The sequence below is a fragment of the Culex quinquefasciatus genome, chromosome 2 (genome assembly GCF_015732765.1).
Source record: "Culex quinquefasciatus strain JHB chromosome 2, VPISU_Cqui_1.0_pri_paternal, whole genome shotgun sequence".
Lineage (NCBI taxonomy): Eukaryota > Metazoa > Arthropoda > Insecta > Diptera > Culicidae > Culex > Culex quinquefasciatus.
In genome coordinates, this window is record NC_051862.1 from 154914537 (window position 1) to 154940091 (window position 25555).

The following is a 25555-nucleotide window of genomic DNA, read 5'->3' on the forward strand; positions in this document are numbered from 1 at the left end:
TTTTTGTTTTTGTCTTTTTCTTGTTTTTAACATCAAATTCGAGCTCTGCGACCCGATATTAGTTAAATTTGAATACAGTCGACTCTCTGGCTGTCGATCTTCTCGATATCAATAATTCTCCATCTATCGATGAATTCTTCAGTCCCTTCAATCTGCATACTTCAATTATCTTCATTCCTCGATATTTTCCCTTGCTTGAAGGATCTCTTCCTCGACGGTCCCTTGGATTCTGTTTACATTATAAATCTCTTCCGGTTGTCAATAATTTCACTTTCTCATGGCTTGCATAGACATTTTTCTTGGCAAAACGAAGCTTTGAAGGGTGTTTGACATTAGTTTGTTTTTGTTTGGTGGACGTTGCCATGATTCTCTCCCATAGCTGGGTATCAAGAAAAAAATATTTTCAATCGAGTCTTCATTTTGCATCGTTCTGTAAACTGATGATTCTCTTCCTCGACGGTCCCTTGGATATTGACAACCAGAGAGTCGACTGTAGTTGATAGCCTATTAAATAATAATATGCATTTTTTTTCAATATATCGTCACCGCCATATTGGATCAGATTTAAAAATTCTAAATCACTTTAGCGTAGCGTTTTTTTTTTCGTGGTTCGATTACCCGAAGTGAAATTTTTCCGAGGCCTTCGGATAATCGAGTCTGGACTGTATTTTAAAATAAAACAATGGAGCAGCCGTGGTTGACTGGTTACGGTATTTCGCTTGGTAAGCGAATGGTTCTGGGTTCGATTCCCATCTGCTCTCAACGAGAAAGTTAAGGACATACTTGAAATACTTGAAATGCTGAACATGGATGAAAAATCAAAGTCACTCGAGGTGGGGTTTGATCCCCCGTCCTTTGGATTTGTAAGCAAATATTCCAACCAACACAATTTTTAACTTTTTTATGACTTATGAATTATGTTTTCCTTAAATGTATTATTTTTCTGTTTTTTAAATGTACCTATTCAGACATTGAAAATTAACGTCGATTTCAAATTAAATTGCACAAGACGTTGAAAAAGCACAACTTTTAACGTCAGCTTGACGTTTACAGTGTTACAACAACAAACCCGACATGACAAAAGAAGAGTGAAAGACAAAAATGTCATAAGTCATCGCCGTCGTCGACATTCGTTGCATCGTCGCCTACCGGGACAGTCCAAGTCGTCGTCGTTCGGATGTGCTAATCGCGTTCCATTTGAGTGGCTGCATCTCGTCATCAATTTAATTATTTTTTAGTTTTTTTATTAGTCTTATTTCACCTCGGATTGAAGTGCCTTTCCGTTTCCGTAAGTATATTCTTGGGTTGGGTTTATTTAAGAGTTCAACAATGTTGTAACTTTCATTTTAACTTTTCAGCTCCCCCCGTAACTAAGTGCGAGAAGAGAAAATGGCCAGCCTAAGACTGATTGGGACGTCGCTGCAGCGCCAACTGACCTTTGCCCGGTCGGTCAATTTCAGAGGTAAGTGGCCACCGGTCAATCTGGAATCGCTCTCTCTCTCTCTCTCTCTCGTCCGGGGGAAGGATTTTGGGGCAAACTTCTTATCAGCCTCGCTCCTTAGCTTGCGGCTAGGATTTGAGTTGGGCTCGCTGACTTAATCTTTGTATCAGTAAGTCCGGTCGGTGAAAAGCAAAATAGCCGAGTTGGACTTTGTCCGAGGGGGTGCACATCGGCACGGTGACGGCAGTGGACTTGGGATGGGGCGAAAAGGGGGGTTGGTTTGGAGAGAAGAGACGAAGTCTGTTGCGCCTCGCTGAGTTGATAATAGGTGCAAGTGAGAAGGAATGTCTTGGCGAGGATGAGACAGCACATGTTGAGGCACTCTGAGAAATGATTCCAGCAAATGAGGAATCCAAAGGAAATGTTGGTTCATGTTTTACAGCGATAATTGTTACGAAAGCAGAAATCGCATACAATTTAGCAAAAGAAAAAAAAAGAACAGGCTGATAAGGATTTATTTTGATTGAAAGTTATCAGCTAGGTGATCACGTGAAGTCTTTACTTTTAGACTCAGCAATTTCCAGGATTGACTCAGCGCAACAAATGCTTCAATGTGACATAACCAAATAGAGCTTGAACGCTGTTTGATACGGAAAGTATGATCTCTCCGCTGAGAGAGCACTAGCTTGATCGAAATGGGGATTTGTGCATAAATTTCCTTGTGTTTTGTGATTCACTCGTTGACATTCTGGTGAATTTATAAAAAGGAACGGTAACTTCTAGTGCAGTTGAATTTCAATGTTACGCTGGACATTATGTTTAGCTTGGACTTATTCCTGCTCATTATCACTCGAAACGTGCAAGGTTGTGTGATTATACCGTTCTACATTGTAAACATCGAGCCAAAATTGGGTCTTTCGTAGACAGAAAATCATTCCGCTCTTTAGTGTTGAAATCGACAGTGTTTAAAATGGAAGCTGAAGGTAAAGATTGATTTTTTTTATCGAATGATAAAGTAGAAATTTTCAAACAATAATGAACTTAATCGTTAGTTTTCACTTTACCGCTCGTTCAGGAGTAAAAAAACTGCATTTTTCCGAATTCAGTAGAAAATACAACTGTGCAGATTATTAAGAAATACTTTTATTTTATCTTGTTATAGATTAAGGTGGTATTAGACTGCATAACATGGATAACATGTCCACACAGTTTCAATAAAATCGGAGAGGGTGGGTACAACCGATTCCCTATTTGACATGGAATTGCACTATGACAAACAATCTCGCACATTTTCGTGCTTGAGTTTGCCAAACTCGCAAACGTGTTAGCGGAAAACTGTCAAAAAGTGCGGATATGTGTTGATTGTCATAGTTTGCAAGGGTGAAAGAAAATCCCTTCTAGCGAACATGATTGCCTGAAGAAAGGCCCGCTGAGTATGCCTTGATCTCGTTTTTTCCTGACTGTCACTAGGTCGTTGAGTGTGGCAGGGACGATAAAAAAAAATAATGATTGGGTTTTTTTTTTCTTTGCGGTGTCAGTTGACGTCTAAGACCGTTTGTGATCCATCTCGACAATGATTGGGTTTATTCGCCAACATGCTGCGATCAAAATAAAATCTTGCCCCTTTACCGCCAGCAGTCATGGGTTGTTACAATCATCGATTGTTCACTTGACGAATGACAGCTAGTCGTGGCAATTCGAGAATCAAGACTATTCTCAGCAGTCTTATTCGTTAGGTGTTACAGGCAGTGATTATTCCTAGGATTAATCGCTAATTCAATCATAGTCGTCTGATTTTCAACACTGTAGTTTGATACCTCCCTAAAGATGTTTCTCGAAAAAAAGGAAAAAAAATCAAGCAAGAACGGAAAGTGTCGTTTGACGTTTTTTTCGCGCGGTACTTGTTTGCAATACTGTTTGATAGAGGTGGGCAAAAAAAGAGCGAGCCGGTTCATTAAAAAGAGCGAACGAACCATGGCTCACACACTCTTTTTTACACTCCGGTCTTTGGAAAGATCCGTTCCAAATCAGAATGTAGAAAATCGTTAACAGTTGGTTAACAGAATATTTTCTCTAAATAAAATATCAGCATTAGTTCAATTTTAGCAATTTTAAAATTAATAGCAATTTCTCCAAATTCTAGAATTAAGATTGGATACCATTAAATTATACACGAATGTTAAATAGCTTTAAAATCGCACCATTCTTACAAAATATAATTTTCATCCATATTTTGAAAAAGAGCGAAAGAGCCGTTCAAAAGAGCGGCTCTTTTTAATGAGCGAACGAAAATGAGCGGCTCCTGAAAAAGAGCGGTTTTGCCCACCTCTACTGTTTGATAATTAAAAAAAAAACAATTTTGATTTGCTTACTTGTGCGACTGGAAATTACAAACTGATGTATTCGATACAATATTTTATATTATAAATCCAAATTTCTAAATTTTTAAATTGTTGAGTTATAAAATCCTAAAATAAAAAATAATAAAAAAAAATCCAATAACGATCCTATTTTCGTATTCCAAAATTCATTAAATTCTGTCATTCATAAATTTTAATAAATTAAGAAATTAATTATTTATAAATTGTATTCTGAAATTCATTAAATTCTGTAATTATTAAATTCTTAAATGAATTAATAAATTATTTAAAAAAAGATATTCTGATAAGGGCGGAAAATCAAAAGACAGAATGGTCAGAATCGGGTTAGGATAAAAAAAAGTCTAAATTTCTAGAATATTTTTTTTGTGTCTCAAAATGCTAAATTCATTGCAAAAGTCATGCTACTGTCAAAAAATTTCAAAATATCAATGCATTCTTAAATTTTATCATATTCGTGTTTCTGAGACAATTTCACAATAGAAACATGCATACAAATGTTTATTTTCATCCATTTTAACCCTTTAAAAAATGAAAGCTAAAAAAAATTAAGAAGCTGCTTTTTTCTGGTGTCATCTAGTATCCTTGGAAACGAACTTGATTTTCAATAAATGTGAATCGAAGATTTTTTTTAACTTTCATTTTTTAAAGGGTTAAAATGGATGAAAATAAATATTTGTATGCATGTTTCTATTGTGAAATTGTCTCAGGAACACGAATATGATAAAATTATCACCAGAAAATGAGATCTAAGGGGTCCCCGAGCAAAAATTTACAACCAAAAGATTCACTAAAAAATTTACAACCAAAAGATTCACTAAAACTAAAAGTGTCTATTTAATATGTTAAACTGCCTTACCCAAAGCGTTCTCAGTCTCAGATGGTAGTCCCAGATGTCCCCCTACAAGCTGCAGGTCGAAGCGAGTTGATATCTGGATGGAACACTTTTTTAATTGAGTTTGAAAATTATGCAATTTTTTCACTAAAATGCCAATAACTCCCTTTAGATTTGACCAATTGGGATGCTTTTCCCTGCATTTTGTTGCATTTTTCAAGCCCTTTCAGATGCATTTTGAATTTTGAAAATAAAATGAATTTTGCCTAAGTTATAGCCTTTTTAAATTTGTTGACGTTTTTGAACCTTCAAACATTGTGTCCCGATTTGCCCCACTTCCCGTTGACCTAGAATGCTCATATTTTGGCCAGATGCTATTTTTATGTGTAAAAACAACCCCTAAAAATTTCAAGCAGATTGGTGAGGTCGATGCGAGATGGGTATGCTTTGCTCGTGGGCTCGCTCTTAAATTTAAAAGAAGCAAAAATAAAAAAATAAACGTTATTCAATGTGTCCTACACAGTTTACATCTAATTGCACAAGTTTTTTTACTTCTATTTTTTTTAAATAAGATATTTGCAATGGTTTGATACCAACGATTATTTTTTCTAAATTCAAATTTATTACCTTCTCGATTATTCGAAGTCCTCGTCAAAATTTCACTTTCGATAATCGAATCATGAAATTTATATTTTCATGAAATGTGGGTCTAAGACGCTCCAAAATGAGCGTTCTTTTATTACGTTACGCAAAAAATTTTTTTTGGACTCCTCCCCTCGTATCAAAATTTCCATACAAATTAAAAAAAATTATGGAGCGTAACACGGCCCCCATCCCCCGCAAAATCGTTACGTAATAAAAGAAGGCTCCCAAAGTAATCTTACTTTGAGAAATCTAAGATGGCAACCAAAATGGCTGCATTGAGATACGGACTTTATCTAAATTAAATCTAGAGTTTTTTTTTTTGAAAAGGTCCAATAAACTATTGTGTTTTATATGTTTATAGGACCTTCTAAAAAAAACTCTGGAAATACAGTTTGAAATTTCCAAAAAAGTGTCCACAATATTTAAAGTAAATCAACAAAGATCGTAATGAAAAAAAGCTTCTTCCACTCATTAAAAGTTGAAACTTTGTTGCTCAGGTGAAAAAGTTCTCTTTTTTCGACGACGTGCCTTTCAAGATGTGATGCTAGGTGGACTGTCTTCTTTAAAGCTATACAACCAAAACCCCGCCTTTAGACGTGCTTCGATTTAAAAACCAAAAATCAATTTTTCAACCAAATTTTATGGGTTGGATGTTTGACTTGTTTTATGTGACTTTGACAATGTTTTTCAAAATTACCCCTAAAAATTAGGCTGTGTTTTTTACAAACATTTCCTATATTTTAAGTAAAAAGAAGTATGCAGTAATTTTTCTTGTGTCCTAGACTATACGCATTCAGATTTAAATGATAATGGTGCCATTGTATAGCAGAAAATGTGTAAAACAAGCAAAAAATCTAAAAAGTGACTATAAAAACATGAAAAAATTAGATAAGCAAAATGTAATGTTAGAAGGTGGTAGAATAGGCCAAATACTACCAAAAACAAACATAAACTAAATAAGATAAACGCAAATTAAAATACTAAAAATGAAGCAAGATAAACATAAAACAAGAGAAGTAAAGTTTTTCGTAGAACAAAAGTTGCTCAAAATTACCTCCTGAACACCGGAAAAATAAAAAAATTCGAAAAAGAAAAATTTGGGCAGTAGAGGGTTAAACCTGTATAAAATCAACAAAATTGCTTTATTCAACATTTTCATTCCTCTCTCACTCCCCTCTCCCGCTAGGATCCTCCCCGCTGATGCAGAGCCGCTTCCTGGCCAGCGCGCCCGCCGCCAAGCACATCAAGACCAAGGTCGTCGACGGCGTGCTGGTGGTGACGCTGGACTCACCCGGCGTCAAGGTCAACTCGCTCGGTGCCGAGGTGCAGGCCGAGTTCGATGCCGTGTTCCGCGAGCTGGAGACGAATCCCGCCCTCAGCTCGGCCGTGGTCATTTCGGCCAAACCGGGCTGCTTCATCGCGGGGGCCGACATTACCATGCTGGAGAAGTGCAAGACGGTCGAGGAAGCGACGAAGATCTCGCACGAGGGCCAGCTGCAGTTCAACAAGATGGAGAAGAGCCGCAAGCCGATTGTGGCCGCGATTAATGGAGTTTGTCTGGGAGGAGGGCTGGAGCTGGCGCTGGCCTGTCAGTACCGGATTGCGGTTAAGAGCAAGAAGACGAATTTGGGGCTGCCGGAGGTGATGTTGGGTTTGCTGCCTGGGGCGGGCGGAACTCAGCGTTTGCCGAAGTTGTCGTCGATTCCGACGGCGCTGGATTTGGCGCTGACCGGGAAGAACGTGAAGGCCGACAAGGCCAAGAAGCTGGGCATTGTGGACATGCTGGTGAATCCGTTGGGTCCGGGACTTAAGAACTCAGAAGACAGCACGATCGAGTACCTGGAGAAGGTTGCCATCCAGGCGGCCAAGGACATTGCCTCGGACAAGCTGAAAGTGAACCGCAAGAAGGGTGGGCTGGTGAATGGTGTTATGGATTTCGCTTTCTCGATTGACTGGGTTAAGGACAAGGTGTTTGGCAAGGCGCGCGAGCAGGTCATGAAGATGTCCGGTGGACTGTACCCGGCGCCGTTAAAGGTTAGTTCTTGTTAGGGGTTTGGCACTTTAGATGCTGATCGTGCTTCTCATTGTAGATTTTGGATGTGATCCGCACCGGCGTCGACAAGGGCTTCGAGGTTGGTTCGGAGGCGGAACGCAAGGGATTCGGAGAGTTGTCGCAGACTCCACAATCGAAGGGTCTCATCGGGCTGTTCCGCGGTCAGACTGAGTGCAAGAAGAACCGCTTTGGCAAGCCCGCCAACCCGCCAAAGACTGTGAGTGACTGCTTATCTGGGGAATGACTTGCAGAAATTGAACTGATACAATTATCTTTGCTTCTAGATTGGCGTGCTGGGCGCGGGTCTGATGGGAGCCGGTATCGTGCAAGTGAGTATCGATAAGGGTTATCACGTTGTGATGAAGGACACCACGGAGGCGGGTCTGGGCCGCGGTATTGGACAGGTCCAAACCGGTCTGCAGAACGCCATCAAGCGAAAACGGATCAGCGCGATCGAGCGCGATCAGATCCTGTCCAATCTGAACTCCACGCTAAACTACGACCAGTTCCGCAATGTGGACATTGTCATTGAGGCGGTGTTCGAGAACTTGGACATCAAGCACAAGGTGATCAAGGAGCTGGAGCAGGTCATCCCGCAGCATGCCATCATTGCGACAAACACGTCGGCGATTCCGATCACCAAGATTGCCGCGGGAAGTTCGCGTCCGGACAAGGTCGTCGGAATGCACTACTTCTCCCCGGTAGACAAGATGCAACTGCTGGAGATCATCACCCATCCGGGAACGTCGAAGGAAACGGCCGCCGCTGCCGTCGAGGTTGGCTTGAAGCAGGGCAAGGTCGTGATCACCGTCGGCGATGGACCAGGCTTCTACACGACCCGTATTCTGTCCACGATGTTGTCCGAAGCGATCCGGCTGCTGCAGGAGGGCGTTGACCCGAAGGATCTGGACAAGATGACCAAATCGTTCGGTTTCCCCGTGGGAGCCGCCACCCTTGCCGATGAGGTCGGAATCGACGTCGGTGCTCACATCGCGGTTGACCTGGCCAAGGCCTTTGGCGATCGCTTCAGCGGTGGCAACCTTGGCGTCATGGAAGACATGGTCAAGGCCGGTTTCATGGGACGCAAGTCCGGCAAGGGAGTGTTTGTGTACGAAGGTGGCCGCAGCAAGAACCGCGAGGTCAACCACGAAGCCCTCGCCATCCTGAACCAGAAGTACGCGCTGCAATCGCGTGGTGCCAACAGCGTCGAGGACATGCAGCTGCGAATGGTGTCCCGGTTCGTGAACGAGGCCGTGCTCTGTCTGGAGGAGAAAATCCTGGACAGCCCGCTGGAGGGTGACGTCGGTGCCGTGTTCGGACTCGGATTCCCGCCGTTCACCGGGGGACCGTTCCGCTGGGTGGACCAGTACGGCGCGGGCAAGCTAGTCGACAAGATGCGATCGTACGCCGACCTGTACGGAGCTCCATTCCAGCCGGCGCAAACCCTGGTCGACATGGCGAAGGACTCGACGAAGAAGTTTTATGCTAGCAAGTAAGACAATCCGTGCGTAGTTGGTAAGTTTAGGAAAGGTTTTTTTTACTTTTATGATTTTTGTTTCTTTGTTTAATCCCATCGACCTGATAAACGAAAAGAAATACCTGCCTGTCACATTAAAGTCCCATTTCGCAAGGTGTAACGCCAGTAATCTTTAGTTTTATGTCCACCAACTTTTATTTTCTGTTGCATTTTGTGTAATATAAATGAACGAAACTTTGTTAAAACAAACTTTGGTTGAGTTATTCTTACTTGAAAGAAATTCCACGACATGACACAAACATATTTTTTTCTAAACATCCCAAAAGCCGCCCAAATCCAAACAAAACTTATTTTGGGACACCCTGGAGAATTTCCCTTGTCCCCTTAAAAAAGTGGAACATCAACACTTCCCGTAAATGGATGGCTGTCATCAGGGGCGCCGACTAGTCCAAAATGTTGGGGGGGCACGGTTGTTTTCCGAAATCGATAGGCAAGAGTGGCGATTAGATGTTAAAGTTTCGTGTATATCACGAATTTTAATAATTTTATTACGATGTGATACGATTTTTTTTTTCATCCGCAATCTATTTTTTGAAATAGATGATTTATTTAAAAGTGATTGAGAATGTTAAATAGGGAGGATTTAAGCAAAAATTTAGGACTTCAGATATTTGAAAATACAAATACACATTAAAAAAAACATCAATTTTTCAATTCTGCAATTTAGAAAAAAACTAACAGATACACCAAATTCAATATTCCAAAATTCAAAAAAATAATAGTATAAAAAAATCTAGGGTTAAAAAAACTCATGGCTTGAAAATGTTAAGAAATCAAAAGCAGAAATTCAGAAATTTAGAAATAACAATAAAATCTAAAATTTCAAAACTATCATACATAATTTTTTTTAAATAAGAATTTGAGAATTTAAGAATTTAAGAATTTAAGAATTTAAGAATTTAAGAATTTAAGAATTTAAGAACTTAAGAATTTAAGAATTTAAGAATTTAAGAATTTAAGAATTTAAGAATTTAAGAATTTAAGAATTTAAGAATTTAAGAATTTAAGAATTTAAGCATTTAAGAATTTAAGAATTTAAGAATTTAAGAATTTAAGAATTTAAGAATTTAAGAATTTAAGAATTTAAGAATTTAAGAATTTAAGAATTTAAGAATTTAAGAATTTAAGAATTTAAGAATTTAAGAATTTAAGAATTTAAGAATTTAAGAATTTAAGAATTTAAGAATTTAAGAATTTAAGAATTTAAGAATTTAAGAATTTAAGAATTTAAGAATTTAAGAATTTAAGAATTTAAGAATTTAAGAATTTAAGAATTTAAGAATTTAAGAATTTAAGAATTTAAGAATTTAAGAATTTAAGAATTTAAGAATTTAAGAATTTAAGAATTTAAGAATTTAAGAATTTAAGAATTTAAGAATTTAAGAATTTAAGAATTTAAGAATTTAAGAATTTAAGAATTTAAGAATTTAAGAATTTAAGAATTTAAGAATTTAAGAATTTAAGAATTAGTAATTCAAATTATCTTTTTGTTTCTAAATTATAATTTAGATTTATTATTGTCTTTTATTTATCTATTTTCAAAGTTTGAAATTAATATTTTTTTAATTTCTAAGTTTTTGAATCTAAGCTGTTTTTTCAATTTTTACATTTTTAATTTGGTATTGTAACATTTTAATCTTTTTTTTTCCCTCAAGAATAAAGCTTGTCTTTAAACAATTATTTTTAAACTTCAAAAAGCCAAAATTAGAAAAATTTCTAATTTATAGCTATACATATCTTCAAGGTTTATTATTTGTCCCTGTTGACTTCATCAAGGACTTTATCCATCTTTATAAAGAATTTACGAATTTTTAGAATTAGATTTAGTAAGAAGAACTTTCATTTTGTTTCTAAATTTTAATTTTGATTTTTTTGTCTTTGATTTATGCAGGCCAAGGATTGATACCTAAGAGCATGCAATGGCACTGACCTTGTTGCGTGCTCTTCGGTTGACGTCCACGTAAGGAACATCCTGGAAGGAGCGTAACTAACTACATCCGTAGTTCTGTTAGATCATCCGAATTATCTTGATCAGAACAGTATAGCTCTGGTTCCTTGCGAGTGTCCTATTTTCTTACCTCCACGTTGGCTTGGTTTTCATGATGACCTAGCTGGTGGCCTGTGGAAACGGATCGTAAACCTTTGACCACCGCGGGTCAGAGTAGAGACGGCTAAAAGAAAGGGGCGCGACAATGTGGGAAAGGGAAGTAATTTGTGATTGTAGACGGTATTGTTTTGATTCGCAGTATGTTGAGTCAACTGCTGTGGATGTACCTGAGCATCGCAGAACGGGGTTTCTCTTCTTTCCATTTCAACGAACAGCTATCTTCTGTTTATTTTGTTTCACTGATTTTCTAAAACGGCTTCTGATTACTATCCTCCATTTGATTTCGATTTTACTTATATGATTCTCTTGTTTCTCGACGCTTTTCCACTCTATTTTACCAATTGATTCTGCTGTAACAAACTGTCTGCTTTCCCTTAATTTGGCAGCGATGTCAATTTTGTTTATCATGTGCCTTTTCTTTATTTATCTATTTGAATAATTTCTAATTTCTACTATCTTTCTTTTACTATTGATTCTTTACATAGTATATTTCCTTCACTGTCCATTGTTTTGAAACTTCACCTTTTTCTTAAGCAAGTGAGGTTCGAGCCCTTACTCAATTTATGGAATGATTAAAGGATTAACACAAATATTACTATTGTATTTTTGAAAAACTTTTCTAAAATGCTTAGGACCAAAATATTGTAACAAAACACCGCGACAGAAGAAATAGCAACAGATAAACATGACTCAACACTAGGAAAGGTTTCAGGAGAAAACAATACACAGTAAAATAACAACTAGTTTTTGAATTCAAACTAAACTGCTTTAATGAAAGTTGATAGGCACACTATAGATGGTAGGCGCTTATACTTACATCAAACCCTACGTAATGTACCACCCCCGGCCGAGTTAAAATGCGTAACCGGAAAAGAAGGTGTGCATGCCTGGCACGAACACTCAAAGCGTGTTCTAGCGTGTTGCTCGTACTGACTCAGAGCAAGGGTGAGATGTAGGTGTAAGGGCAGTGCGTGTTCGTCGGGAACCTGGTGCATAAGATCGGTCAAGGCCCGTTCTTACACTGAAAATTGCGAATTGCGAATTGCGAATTGCGATTTTTTTGTCTTTGATTTATCTATTTTAAAATTTAAAAAAATTGATATTTTTTCAATTTCTGACTTTTTTCTTCAATTTTTGCATTTTTAATTTGGTATTGCAACATTTTAATCTTTTAATTGTTTTCCCTCAAGAATAAAGCTAAAAAAAAATAAATAAAAAAAAAATAAAAAGTTATTTTTAAACTTTAAAAAAGCCAAAAATATAAATAAATTTTTCAAGCAAAAAAAAAAAATCCAAGCAATCACCGCAAAATCCAACTGTCACTCGTCTAAAAAAAATTTCCTCGTGCAAATCGGAAGAACTCGCTCCTCCTCCTCCATCCCGCCTGAAAAATGGTGTCCTGTTTGACCAACCGCAAGCCGGTGCGTGTGCCAAATTTCAGTCCCTACCGGAAGTCCTTCCTGTACACGCCGTGCAACTGCCCGGTGGAAAATTGCACCTTCAACGAGGAGGCAAAAGATGAAAAGGTTAAAAAGCGTTCCGGCCCAAAACCGTCCCGCCGAATCCGGAAGCTGGCCAAGCCGCGGCAGAAAACTGCAAAATTTCACGCCCGTCCTGTGACGCAGTACGGGCGCGTGATTCAGAAGATTGACGCGTACCGGGAACCGTACGCGTCGACGCGCATCCAGCAGCTGTCGGTGCCGAAGGTGCGCAAGCTGGTGGCCGCTCGGGAGGAGTACCAGCGGTTTATTAATCGGTGCTGGTATGATCGGTTCAGCAAGCGCATCAAGCGCAGCATGTTCACCGTTTACAGCCGGCTAGCGAACGTGCAGCTGCCGGAGGTGGGCGCGCCAAAGTCGGCGAAGATGACGCCGGAACAGTGGGCGCGTCACCGGGAGTGGTTGGCGTTGAGGGCGAAGCATAAGGTGGCCAAGGTGCGGAAGGTGAAACCGAGGAAACGTGCGCCTTTGGATGTGCTGATGGATCGGATTGGAGATTTGGCGATGCCACGGTCCGAGGGGAAGAAGTTTAACCGGAAGATGTTGGTTTACTACGCGGTCAAGCCCGCTGCGCTGAAGGCAGTTGCGAGCACTCGCATGCTGGAGCTGTGCGTTCCGTTGGAGAGAAGACGCCGAGCCAAGGGACCGATCGTGGAGAAGGTCGGCCTTCCGGAAGAGGTGCTGAAGGCAGTTGCATCCGAACGGGTCCTGGAGCTGTCCAAACCAAAGGTGTACAAGAACGTCAAGAATGAGTACCGCGAGAATCCGTTCACCGTCGAGAAGCGTGCCCTGAAGGCCAAGGCGAGCGATCGCATCCTGGAACTGGCCAAACCCAAACCGGACCACAGCAAGAAGGGCAAGAAGTAGAAAGGTATTTTGTAGTCGCGTGTTGCTTTTATTGAGGGATTCCTCCAACAAATACAAATAATATCGAGAGTAATTGAACGAATTGTCGGTTGCTTCGAATCCGGAATTTATTAAAACGCTTACTTTTTGTCGAACTTTGGCTAGATTTTTAATAAATATTTGATGAACTCGCGGAGAACGGGCGGTTAGAGAAACGTAAAATAGGCGGGGTAGAATACATGCTGCTGCTGCTGCATTGAAAATCTAATACAATCGAGGGGGACATCCGTCAGTGCGCGGGTGGGAGGGAAGTACAATGGCTCGCTTGAATTCGGAGTTTCCCGTTCAATGCCTTCCGCTTATCGCAGGTTGTGGATGACGGCGGCGGTAAACTCGTTGGTGGTGGACTGGCCGCCCAGATCCTTGGTGCGGACCTTGCCGGCCTTGAGCACGTCCTGCACGGCCTGGAAGATCATCTGGCTGTAGTGCAGCAGGTTGACGTGGCGCAGCATCTTGGACGAGCAGAGCAGGATCGCGCACGGGTTGGCGATGTTCTTGCCGACGCCCTCGGCGAACGTGTGGCGCGCGCCCTGCGTAAGAGAAAGAGAGTTTTATTAGTCGGGAAATAGAAACAACTAGGAAATATGTAGGTTTATGAAAATTGCTGCACTTGTTAAAGCAAAGCTGGTTTTCAATCCCAAAAGCTTGGAATTTTTCATTTGCAAATACTTTTATTTTCCAAACGAAAGAAAAATGAAATAATATTGTTCTATAGAACTATTCAAATCAATACTGGAAAGCAGGAATTGCCTATTGAGACGTTTGAAAGCAATTTTTATGCGAACCTTTCAAATTTAATATTTTAGAATTATAGAAATTTGAAAAAGGTCGTGTAGATTCAAGAAGAGTGATTCTTTCGAGAATTAGCAAAAAAAAAAAGCAAATCAATACCCAGTATTGAGATTCGAGTGAGAAGAAGGAAAGCTTTTCTCACTCGCGAGCGAGGGAGAGAACTTGTAGTCTTTTCCTCTCCTCGCTTGCGCTCGCATTTTTTCTCGCGTTTTCGCTCTCGCCGCGAGCGCCTCGTGCTAGCCATTCGTTCCAAGATAGCAATTTGTTTATCAGGTTTATGAATGCGAACGACACGATGGTAAAGAGGTGTAACTTCAGTAGCTGAGCTGTTTTTTCGTTAACAACTCGTTTTACTTCTCGCGAGCGGCTAATTCTTTCTCGCGAGCTAGCCCGTTTGCGAGCGCGAGAGAGAACGGGCAATCGGCGAGATGCTCTCGGCAGCTCGGGACTCGCGGCGAGAACTCGAGAGAGATGATTTTTTTTCTCTTTCTTTTTTTATTTGCTGACATTTTGTAAAAGTTTTTTTCTTTGATAAAAAGCTATTTTACATTATTAGCTCGTCCATACAGCACACAATGTTGGCTACTGTCCATACATAAATGCCATGCCCCCCATTTAAAATTGGTCCGAAAAATCGGGGGACGAAAAAAATATTTTTTCAAGAAACTTAGAAATTCATAATTTTTAAGCATGTTTGGGTTCATTAAGAATATTTTGAATTTTTGAAAATGTTCCATGTTTAGTAGAGGTGGGCAAAACCGCTCTTTTTTAGGAGCCGCTCATTTTCGTTCGCTCATTAAAAAGAGCCGCTCTTTTGAACGGCTCATTCGCTCTTTTTCAAAATTTGAAGGAAAAGGTTTTTTTTAAGAATCGTGTGATAGTATAAGTTATTTCACATTGGACTTTTATAAATTATTTGATAGAAAAATAAAAAACTGAAAACGAGAAGATGCTCTTGAAAACCATAGGTCTTGGTGGCCTCTATGTCAAGATTTTTTTATTCGAACCTAAACATTCGAGTAATTGAATGCCATCCAAACTTAAATCTAGAATGCTGGAAAAAATGCAATTAATTTTAAAATTGCGTTTATTTCTGCAAGAATTGAACTAATGCTGATATTTTATTTAGAGAAAATATTCTATGAACTCTTTTCTACATTGTGATTTAATCGATAAAGTATATAAACGCTAAAGTTTAATCGGACATAAGGAAATATTTTTTTTTCCAAAATATCTAAAATATTCAGTAGATTTTTGGTAATATTTTACAAATTATGCAATTCGAAATGCTCAAAATTGTATTCCGGTAAAGTATCAGTTGTACAATGAGAAGTTTTTTTTTCATTTTGTTTGGAAAATCATTTACTTTTGGGGTTAATTTTTGTAAGCATTGAAATATTTGAAATTGCATTTTCAATTCTCAAAAACAAATTTAACACTACATTTTTTCGAAATTCAATAAATTATATTTATAACAAAAATCATGCCATCTTGAAACGGTTTTTTCAAAAGACCGGAGTTTAAAATAGAACCGCGGTTTTTTTTGTGAGCCACGGTTTGTTCGCTCTTTTAAGTGAACCGGCTCTTTGAGCGGCTCGCTTTTTTTTTGCCCACCTCTAATGTTCGGTGTTCACCGAAGAAACCCCACCGTGCGCACACCCGTGCGCCCACCGTGTCAACTGACAGTTGACAGGAGAGAGGAAACGTCAAAAGTGACAAACAAAAGCGCGCGCGAGCAGCGCGCTCGTCAGAACACGTCCAGTCGTCGAAGAGTGCAGACGCAACATCAGCAACAGAAGTGAAGTGATCAAGTAGTGTAGTGAGATGCAGGAGGAAGAGTAAGAAGGAGAAATAAACCAAGAAAATCACAATTGGGTCCTAAAATGAAGCTTAGATTGCTGATATTATTGTTTACAGCGATAAAGCTTATTTTTCTGAGTACAATGACCCTTTGTACGACCACAAAGAGTTTAAAATGGATTTTTAAATCAATTTTGAAAAATTTACCTCGCGGTCCTTCTTGACAGAAAAGCTCCTACTTGACAGCTCGTTCCAAGGGGACCATAGTTGATCCATCGAAAAAATGTTGTCTTGTCAAAAAAAAATTTTGCATTAAAATGAAAAAAAGTGATCAGAAATTGTTTTTAATCGTGTTTTTTACCGTTGTACATAAAAATTGACATAGGGCTTTAGTACCCAATTCCCGGTGTTTTCCTCTTCCTGCGGTCCCGCTGCCACAATCCATCATACAGTCCACTGAAACATATCGGCCAGCCCCGAACATGGTCCGTACCGAACCGGATTTGTGAGCCGTTCCAGTTCAAGTCCCCGGAAACCTCCGGAACATTCCAGTCCAAGCGCTCCTGATCAACGTTCCCTCACGCTACCTCTGCAGCCAACCGGATCTGAACATAAGTCCAGCCGCGCACTTGCGTCGTCGGAATCCGGATTCCGGAAGTATCCGCCCCAGGAGCTTCCACCAAGTGGTTCAACCGAACTGCTTTTGTGGCTGTTGAAGGCAGGTGAGTGGATGCCCGAGCAAGTGTTCTCCCTTTCCCCACCATTTGCGTGTGCGGTCGAGTTTTCTTGAGAAGCACCACGTACGAATGTGTGTGCGTGTGCGTGTGTTTGTGAGGGTTGTCACACGTCAAAGTGACAACAACAGTGCGTCGTCGTCCAACCAGAAGACGAACAAGCAGCAGAACCTTCCCAACCGGGAACAGGTTGCCATCGTGGGCTTTCCCGAACCAGCGGAAAGTGGCCATGGATCTAACCACAACCGAGAATCTTGAAGATGCGATCCGGCAGCTCCAGGAGGTAGAACAGAAGGTCGATTTCGTCGAAAATACGTTTCTGTGTCTACCGGAGCCGGTGTTGGCGCATCTTACAGTGCTTGAGGGCTTCCTAAGGGCAGCAAGAAGGGAACATAACAAGCGAAGACTACAGTTCGTATCACTTGTTCCGGAAGCCATCGAGCAAGTGGAGGAGGAAATGGACAAGTTTTGGATGCGCTACAAGGAAGTAAACTACACCCTGGCAATGAAGATAGCTCCCGCAAAGCGATCTTCAGCTTCACCACCCAGCGAGGCAGACCAGATTGCCGCCGAAGCTTGGCTGACGCAGCAGTTTAAGGCTTGGGAGTCCCTCCAAGCGGACATCCCGGAGCATACCATCGAGTCCCAGCAGGCCAGGTCGCAAACCCTGGAATCCCAAGAGGTAGCCGCCCAAGACTGCACTCTATCGACCGGCTCGAACCAATCGAGCTCGTGCAACTCCCAGCCAAGAGAGAAACCCGCCAAGAACGCGTGTGTGGACACCACGTCCAACGCTATCGTAGTGGCCAACCACGGGCCACAAGAACCAGCCGTGGCGGTTGCTCCGGAGGACCATCCAGCGTCTACCGGAAGCCCGAAAGATGTCACCGCCAGCGCGAAGCACAACGAGCTGCTGCCAGTACTGGTTTCGTGCCTTGTTCACCCAGACGGTGGATCGAAGGCTGAATCCGATCCAAATCCAGCACATGAACCCGAACCCGAGACTGCAACCAGACCAGGTCGTGTCCAACCGTACAGCGGCCAAGAAATGAAGTCCGCCGCGGAGCATATACCGATGCTGCCGTCGACGGTGAAGGCCCCTGATTAGGGCGTCCAATTTTCCCGGGTTTTGAATTTCCCGGGAAACGGGAAAAATATTTTTGGAATCCCGGGATTTCCCGGGATCCCGGGATATTTTTGTATCAGTAATAAAATCTATGTTTTCATTATATTTGTTATGTTTTCAAGCTTAAAATCATAGAATTAGCTTAAAAATATTAATTGGTGATAATCTACACTTCAATCTAAACAACGACGAATGTTTTTAAATAGCCTAAAATTAAAATTAATTGATAAAAATCATTTTTTTTTGGTGTTTTGGATTTTAAATAAACTACAATTTTCAATTCCAATATGATTCATTATTTATTTGCGATTCAAATTACATAAGTCTTTATAAAAATATTTCTCTTATATATTTTTTTTTATATGACATGAGTAAAACAGCTTAAAAAATTTCATTTATATGTCTAAAAAACAAAAAAACGACAACAATAAAATGATACAAGTCAATATAAAATTTTAGATAAGTTTTGAATTCACATATAAAACATATTTTATAAATTAACTTCAAGTAACTGTCACCAACCGGGGAAATCGGGACTAAAATTTCAATAGGTCCAGGAGATTTTAGAGCAATACATTTGGAAGTCGGTGTACTAATTGTTTAGTTCTGTTCCTGTTTTAACCAAAGTGATCCAAAACATTATGCATTTTTTTCTACTTAAATACCTGTCTTTATTTGTCACATTTGTCCTTATTTGCCCCAGATGCAGGTGTTTGATTAAAAATAATTTAATATGAGATTTTTTTCAAATATAAAATCGTAAATATACGTAAATATATCCAGTCGTTAAAAAAATAAAAAAAGAAAAAAAATTAAAGCGCTAGACATTTCACGGACCTGTTAAATAAAATTATAATAAACAAGCTTTTCCCGGCAAACTTCGTCCTGCCCTTTTTAGGTTTCCTGACGTTTTTTGATTTTTTGCTTATTCAGCCTCCTGTGATCAAAATATGATTATACGTAACTTTCTCTATACAATTTGTCGATGCTCCGGAATCGGCTCCAGAGTGGCCAAAGTGTCAATTAGTTTGCTTAAGAACCTTCCTTGGGCTTATACGAACCCAACGCAATAAAAAGCACCTCGATCCGACGCTCCGTATTGAACTGATTCGCGTTCGAACAAAACCGTCGAAATTTTTTATATATATAGATTTCCCAAATAAGCCAAATAAATGCTGATATTTGCCGAATACATATTTTAATGCATTTTATCGATTACTTAGTATTCAACTGTTTATCTATTTTAATGCTTCTTATCGATTACTTAGTATTTAAGTGTTCTACTTGTTGCAAATCTGAATTTCCAGACCAAAATATGATTATTTTTTCAATTTCGGGAATTCCCGGGACAAATTATAGAAAATCCCGGGATTCGGGAATTCCCGGTTTTGGAAAAATCACGGGATTTTTGTCTCGGGAATTCCCGGGATGGACGCACTACCCCTGATAAGCGCGGCCAACCTCGTTCTAGCCGCATCCATCCGGATGACGGCGCATTCCAAGAACGCTATCGGCCAGCTCACGAACGCCAGCACCAAGGCTGGTTTCCAACCGTTCCGCCGGACAAGGACGTCCCAGGTGAGTCCAAACGAACTGTTCGGAGTGGTCAACCCGACCGCTCTCAACCGCCGATCGAGTGCCGGCGTCAAGGCTGGCATCCATCCGTCCCGCCGGACAAGATCGTCTCGGCGTCAAATTCGTTGAGTTACCTCAACCGGGGGGAGTATGTTCGGTGTTCACCGAAGAAACCCCACCGTGCGCACACCCGTGCGCCCACCGTGTCAACTGACAGTTGACAGGAGAGAGGAAACGTCAAAAGTGACAAACAAAAGCGCGCGCGAGCAGCGCGCTCGTCAGAACACGTCCAGTCGTCGAAGAGTGCAGACGCAACATCAGCAACAGAAGTGAAGTGATCAAGTAGTGTAGTGAGATGCAGGAGGAAGAGTAAGAAGGAGAAATAAACCAAGAAAATCACAATTCCCGGTGTTTTCCTCTTCCTGCGGTCCCGCTGCCACAATCCATCATACAGTCCACTGAAACATATCGGCCAGCCCCGAACATCTAATGTTTAGTATAGTTTTATGTTTTTTTTCGCTAAAAATTTTATTTTCGTCAAATCTTAAATTTTTTATAAACTTATGATTGCTAATGAACTAATGAAAACATCTGAACTAGTGTAAAATACATTTTAAAACACGTTTTGCATTCAGAAATTGTGACTACGGCTTGTATTTTTTCATTTTGTTTTTATTTTTTTGCCCCCTTTTCGACCCCGGCCAGAGCCGAAGGACAACAACTTTTAAAAATATTTGCATCGGGCTAACCTCGTTGGATAAATGTAGGTAAAATCACGCTGATTTTTTTTTTCAGCAACTTGTTGCATAAACTACTATTTTGAAAATTTCAACTTTTCAGCATTGAATTTTCATTCTGTTATTTTTGGTAGAGAAAAGTAGGCCGATGCGTCGATCGAGAATGACATGAAAAATAAGCAGCTTCACGACGGAATTAAAAAAAAAACATTTTTTCTATGCGATTTAATATTTTCGGCAAAATTGTGAGTATTGAATTAAAAAAAGAAGATTAAATTGTTAAAATACAAAAAAAAAATAAAATTTATCAAAAATACATTCAATTCAAAAGGTAACAATATGATCAACACGTTTCGACTTCCCTAACACGGACGTAAACTTCATGTATATTAATAAAAGTTTTGCAGTAAAACAAGTGTTTCCCAAATTAAAATTTTCTCCTTGATTCCGGAACGTAGTTGGGGCCTAGGCTTGGTAACTTCTCTAGAATTGCACAGTTATACACTTAATGTCTTGCAACTTCAACTACATCCCACATCTTTTTCAAAGCTGGGACATTTATGGCAGGAAGTTTATATGTTGCGATTTTGTTCGATCGTCTAATAACTCCTTATTATTCCAGCTAATGTCCAAATATCTGCGATATTTCTGTTTCGTGCCTCTTCCTATGCTTTACTTCTGCAATCGTCGTAGAGCATACTGCTTTCACATTCTTCTTGTCAAGGATCGCTGCTTCATCTATCACAGCACGTTGGTCGTCACCCGCTTGGTCCCAAGTTTGCAGTACTCCTTCCAAAAAAAAAACTTAAATCGGTTGGAAATTTTTGCGCACTTTTCGCACGCTCCTATTAGACTGAAACGAACAGAAAATCGGAAGTCCGTTTCGAGTACGCACCGTTTTGAATGGAAAAAGGTGCAGGTGGTTATGTTACACATGACCAGTATGACAAAGAACTTTGCTAGATGATTGTTGAAATTTTCGATTAGAACGTCCGATCCAAATTTCCCCATGATTACCTTATAATTACACAAGACAACTCTTTTGTGGTCTATTTCGTGGCTCTGAAACAGGCTGTTTGATTTGTAAAGTTTTAAGACATAATATCAACGTCCTATCGAATTAAGGGGATGAAAATTGCAAGTGGAGCTGAACTGCCCTATTCAGGGCTCTAATTGATTACGAAATAGTTATTCTAAATTTCCAGAAACAGATTTCAGAAGTTTAACAGTCATTTTTCCCCAACTCTTATGGAACATCCCCGGGGCCTCCGGCCACTCCGGATTGTGGTCACTACTGCCGAAATGTCAAATTTCATATCCAGTATCAAAAACCCTAAAGTTTGATACCCATATTGCCCCAACTCTTATGGTTCGGCAAATGTCCCTCCATCGGAACATCCGCGGGGCCTCCGGCCACTCCGGATTGTGGCCACTACTGCCAAAATGTCAAATTTCATATCCAGTATCAAAAACCCTAAAGTTTGATACCCATATTGCCCCAACTCTTATGGTTCGGCAAATGTTTCCCCATCGGAACATCCCCGGGGCCTCCGGCCCCTCCAAGTGGTGGCCAATTCCAATTCCCGCTCATGCTGGCTGGCATGTCTTGGCGTGTCCATGCCTCCAGGCTATCTGCTCCCGGGCCTCCAGGCCGTCTGCAAACGGGCCACCAGGCCATCTGCTCCTAATGTGTTCTCGTCGACGTCCAGCAACAGAATGAATTTTCGGGACCGACCGAGCCGAGTTTTGTTAATTTAGATCGGGGACGTATGCCCCGCCTTTTTGCACCCATTCTCCTACATCTCCTTATTCGCTTTTTGCCTCGTCGACGATCCGAAAATTATGAGGTAGAGTGGGGGTGATTTTAGATACATCAATCTCACGTCTCTATATTGACTGATTGGGAAACGTTTGTTCAACCAACCACACGGTGTATTTTTTAGAACAAACTAATGATAAAAAATTCGGTATGTCTGATATTTGGCACCGTGAAAGAAGGGCTCTTTCCCGACATTTTGCGGTATATACCGAAATATTTCGTCGGGGGGTCTAGTGCAACTTTTTTTTTTGAAGATTATTTTTCGATTTTATGGGATATTTGTTCAAAAAGTCACAGAAAATCGGTGAATTCATGTTGATATCATTCAAACTTCTTATGAATATGCCTTGGGATTCTAACCAACTATATTTGACCGATATTTGACCTCCAATGAAAATATTCGAACCAAATTTACCACATTTCTAGCTTTCTTTGGAATAACCTCCAAGCTGGAAACCCCGATACGAGTAAATCTTTTCTTTGTACAATTTGTCATGAAATAACAGCAACACATTGCCCGGATAAAATTTGAGCATTAAACAATGCAAAACATAGATTATTTATTTATTGCTGTTTATTACCCAATAGGTTCCGAAAATTATTTTTCAATCCTAACACCATTACATTTTAAAACATTTTAGAATCAATCACATTGTAGAAAACAGTTTTCTGAAAGTTCCATAAAAGTATCACTTTTGGTTCAATATAAGCAGATATGCCTTTCCTCCTTTCTCCAAAATTTTCTTTATTTAATTGCCTTTAACATGATGGGCACTGCCTACTAAGATATTTTTTATGATGATAATATGTTATTAAAACGTAAAAATTATAACAAGTTTTGACGAAATTAATGAAATTATTCTATAGCATTCATTACAAAACTCAGTAGGCAGTGCCCATCGTGTGAAAGGTAATTAAATTAAGAAATTTTGGAGAAAGGCACTATTTATTTCAGGAAACTGGGCATATCTCTGCTTATATTGAACCAAAAGTGATACTTTTTTATGGAACTTTTTCAGAAAACTGTTTTCTACAATGTGATTGATTCTAAAATGTTTTAAAATGTAATGGTGTTATGTGGCAGAGGATTGAAAAAATAATTTTCGGAACCTATTGGGTAATAAACAGCTTAATAAATAAATAATCTATGTTTTGCATTGTTTAATGCTCAAATTTTTATCCGGGCAATGTGTTGCTGTTATTTCATGACAAATTGTACAAAGAAAAGATTTACTTTCGGTCGTATCGGGGTTTCCAGCTTGGATTTTGGGGTTATTCCAAAGAAAGCTAGAAATGTGGTAAATTTGGTTCGAATATTTTTCATTGGAGGTCAAATATCGGTCAAATATAGTTGGTTAGAATCCCCAAGGCATATTCATAAGAAGTTTGAATGATATCAACATGAATTCACCGATTTTCTGTGACTTTTTTGAACAAATATCCCATAAAATCGAAAAATAATCTTAAAAAAAAAAAGTTGCACTAGACCCCCCGACGAAATATTTCGGTATATACTGCAAAATGTCGGGAAAGAGCCCTTCTTTCACGGTGCCAAATATCAGACATACCGAATTTTTTATCATTGAGGTCTCGAAAAAATACACCGTGACCAGCGTGCACCTAAAATAGGGGAAATTTGCTGAGAGGGGAATTCGTCACGTAACGTTTTCGCTTCGCGAAAATTTTGGATTGACACCCCGTATAGAAACCTTAGGACAAAGTTCTTTGTCAAAATTTAAACGGTTCAAACATAACAGTCCATCAATGTCAGACATTGTTTTACCCCATGTTCAACTCTTGGAAATCACCAAAAAAATAATTTAACTTGCTTATAACTAAGTCAGATCTCAATTGGTTTCGTGATGGATAGGACAATAACATGTAAAAAGTATCGTTTTTCATCCTACGACAAGAGAGTATCTATGGATACAAAGCAATGGTTTTCGCCCGCCGATGCGTTCTAGCTCTACTTCTTGCATTTTTATACAGTTCGAGTTGTAACTCCAGGACACTCAGAATCATTCCACATGTTTGTTTCGTCCGAGGTCTTGAAGCTCGCTGGCATTACAGGGTTTGACGGACCTTCAGCGCATGAAAATACTCAAAAACACCCAAATACTCACCGGCTCAAACACGGCATGCTCGGCCGAGTACGAGGAGCCGGCCACTACGCCGGCACCGCCCACCAGCCCGGACGCGATGTTGTCGATGATGTTTCCGTACAAGTTCGGCGCCACCATCACGTCAAACTGGTGCGGGTGGCTCACCAGCTGCATCGTCGTGTTGTCCACAATCATTTTCTCGAACTCAATGCGCGGATACAGCTTGGAAATCTACAAGAGAGCAACGTTTGAGAAATCGTGACTTGACGGGGTTGATTAGCGCAAATTACCCGCTCGCACTCGCGCATGAAGAGACCGTCGCCGAGTTTCATGATGTTGGCCTTGTGGACGCAGGTGACCTTCTTGCGGTTGTGCTTGGTCGCGTAGTCGAACGCGAACTTGGCGATGCGCGCCGACTTCTGGGCCGTGATCACCTTGAGGCACTCGATCACCCCGGGGATGGCTTCGTGCTCCAGGGCGGAGAACTCGCCCTCGGTTTGCTCGCGCACCACGACGGTGTCGATGCCCTTGTGGCGGGTGTTGACGCCATCCAGGCTGACCACGTGAACGACGTTCGCGTACAGGTCCAGCTCGTTGCGGAGCTTCATGTTCATCGTGGCCAGCTCGCCGGTGTGGCTGTAGTCGGGCGTGGCCAGGATTCCCTTGAGGCAGACCTTGTTCTTGTTGATCGAACGGACCACGTCCTCCAAGGGCGAGCTCAACACCGGGTTGACCTCGGACAGGAAGAAGGTCTCAAAGTCTACCGGGACGTCGGCGGCCTTGAAGACCTCCTGCACGGCGTACATCAGCTCCGGACCAACGCCGTCCCCGGGAATCATGGTGCAGGTGATGCGACCCTCCTTGCTGCTATCCTTGACCTGAGGATAAACAAATTGTATTAGCGATTAATCAAGAGGCGGACGTCATAACTCAAGAGCACTTACCGCCGCAGCCGGTGGCGGTGGCGTTTGGACGGCTCCGGTCGAGTGGATCCCACGGCAAGAAGCCTGCAACGGAACAAACCCATTAAATTCGACGACCTCCGCCGTATCAGCCAAGGACGACCGTGTGACAAAACGCACAGAAAACTTCCCCAGCAAAAAAGGTGGTTACATAAACGCCACTTTTTCCCCATTGCGACTTCCGACGACGGATTGGACACTCACCTGAACCAGGCTTCTGGCCACTGTACGTGCCATAAACGACATTCTGGAGCGCAACAGCAGACTAGACCAGTGAGCACACACACCAAACGGGAACCGGGGAACGATTTTCTCAACCTGGTTCTGGGAGCTAGCACAAGAAATCCCGACGATCCGTTCTGGGAACGAAGCGCACTGTTTTTTCACCCACTGACAGATGCGTGACAGTTCTCTTGGCGGCGCATATAGTGAAACATTTCACGCTACGTTTGTGTGCGTGACGGCGCGAAACGTCGCTTGAAATATTTCAGCATTTTTTTTTGTTTG

At 40.7% G+C, this 25555-nt stretch overlaps 3 protein-coding genes across 3 annotated transcripts; 2 read left to right on the forward strand and 1 right to left on the reverse strand.

The window, feature by feature from the left end:
* The first annotated feature begins 1118 nt into the window (after window positions 1–1118).
* On the forward strand, window positions 1119–9078 carry LOC6054586 (trifunctional enzyme subunit alpha, mitochondrial). The gene is made up of 5 exons (XM_038252502.1): window positions 1119–1288; window positions 1359–1462; window positions 6486–7333; window positions 7390–7569; window positions 7637–9078. Exons 2-5 carry the CDS (start codon window positions 1390–1392, stop codon window positions 8846–8848), a joined length of 2313 nt encoding a protein of 770 aa, XP_038108430.1. The 5' UTR covers window positions 1119–1288; window positions 1359–1389; the 3' UTR covers window positions 8849–9078.
* A 3309-nt stretch (window positions 9079–12387) lies between these two features.
* LOC119766362 lies at window positions 12388–13365 on the forward strand. Its single transcript, XM_038250857.1, has one exon. It carries the CDS (start codon window positions 12388–12390, stop codon window positions 13360–13362), a length of 975 nt encoding a protein of 324 aa, XP_038106785.1. The 3' UTR covers window positions 13363–13365.
* Window positions 13366–13435: 70 nt separating this feature from the next.
* Window positions 13436–25454, reverse strand: LOC119766768 (isocitrate dehydrogenase [NAD] subunit beta, mitochondrial). The gene is made up of 5 exons (XM_038252503.1): window positions 25253–25454; window positions 25031–25093; window positions 24377–24964; window positions 24108–24317; window positions 13436–13931 (listed from the first exon to the last, which is right to left on the reverse strand). The coding sequence occupies exons 1-5, from the start codon at window positions 25292–25294 to the stop codon at window positions 13701–13703; spliced, it is 1134 nt and encodes a 377-aa protein (XP_038108431.1). The 5' UTR covers window positions 25295–25454; the 3' UTR covers window positions 13436–13700.
* Between the last annotated feature and the right edge of the window lie 101 nt (window positions 25455–25555).

Excerpts from the sequence above, each read along its gene's own strand:
- LOC6054586 (XM_038252502.1), top strand. The coding sequence starts at position 1,390 with ATGGCCAGCCTAAGACTGATTGGGACGTCGCTGCAGCGCCAACTGACC. Across the intron at positions 1,463-6,485 it reads CCGGTCGGTCAATTTCAGAG|GATCCTCCCCGCTGATGCAG; the intron begins GTAAGTGGCCAC and ends CTCTCCCGCTAG. Across the intron at positions 7,334-7,389 it reads TGTACCCGGCGCCGTTAAAG|ATTTTGGATGTGATCCGCAC; the intron begins GTTAGTTCTTGT and ends TTCTCATTGTAG.
- LOC119766362 (XM_038250857.1), top strand. The coding sequence starts at position 12,388 with ATGGTGTCCTGTTTGACCAACCGCAAGCCGGTGCGTGTGCCAAATTTC.
- LOC119766768 (XM_038252503.1), bottom strand. The coding sequence starts at position 25,294 with ATGTCGTTTATGGCACGTACAGTGGCCAGAAGCCTGGTTCAG. Across the intron at positions 24,965-25,030 it reads CACCGCCACCGGCTGCGGCG|GTCAAGGATAGCAGCAAGGA; the intron begins GTAAGTGCTCTT and ends GTTTATCCTCAG. Across the intron at positions 24,318-24,376 it reads TCATGCGCGAGTGCGAGCGG|ATTTCCAAGCTGTATCCGCG; the intron begins GTAATTTGCGCT and ends GCTCTCTTGTAG.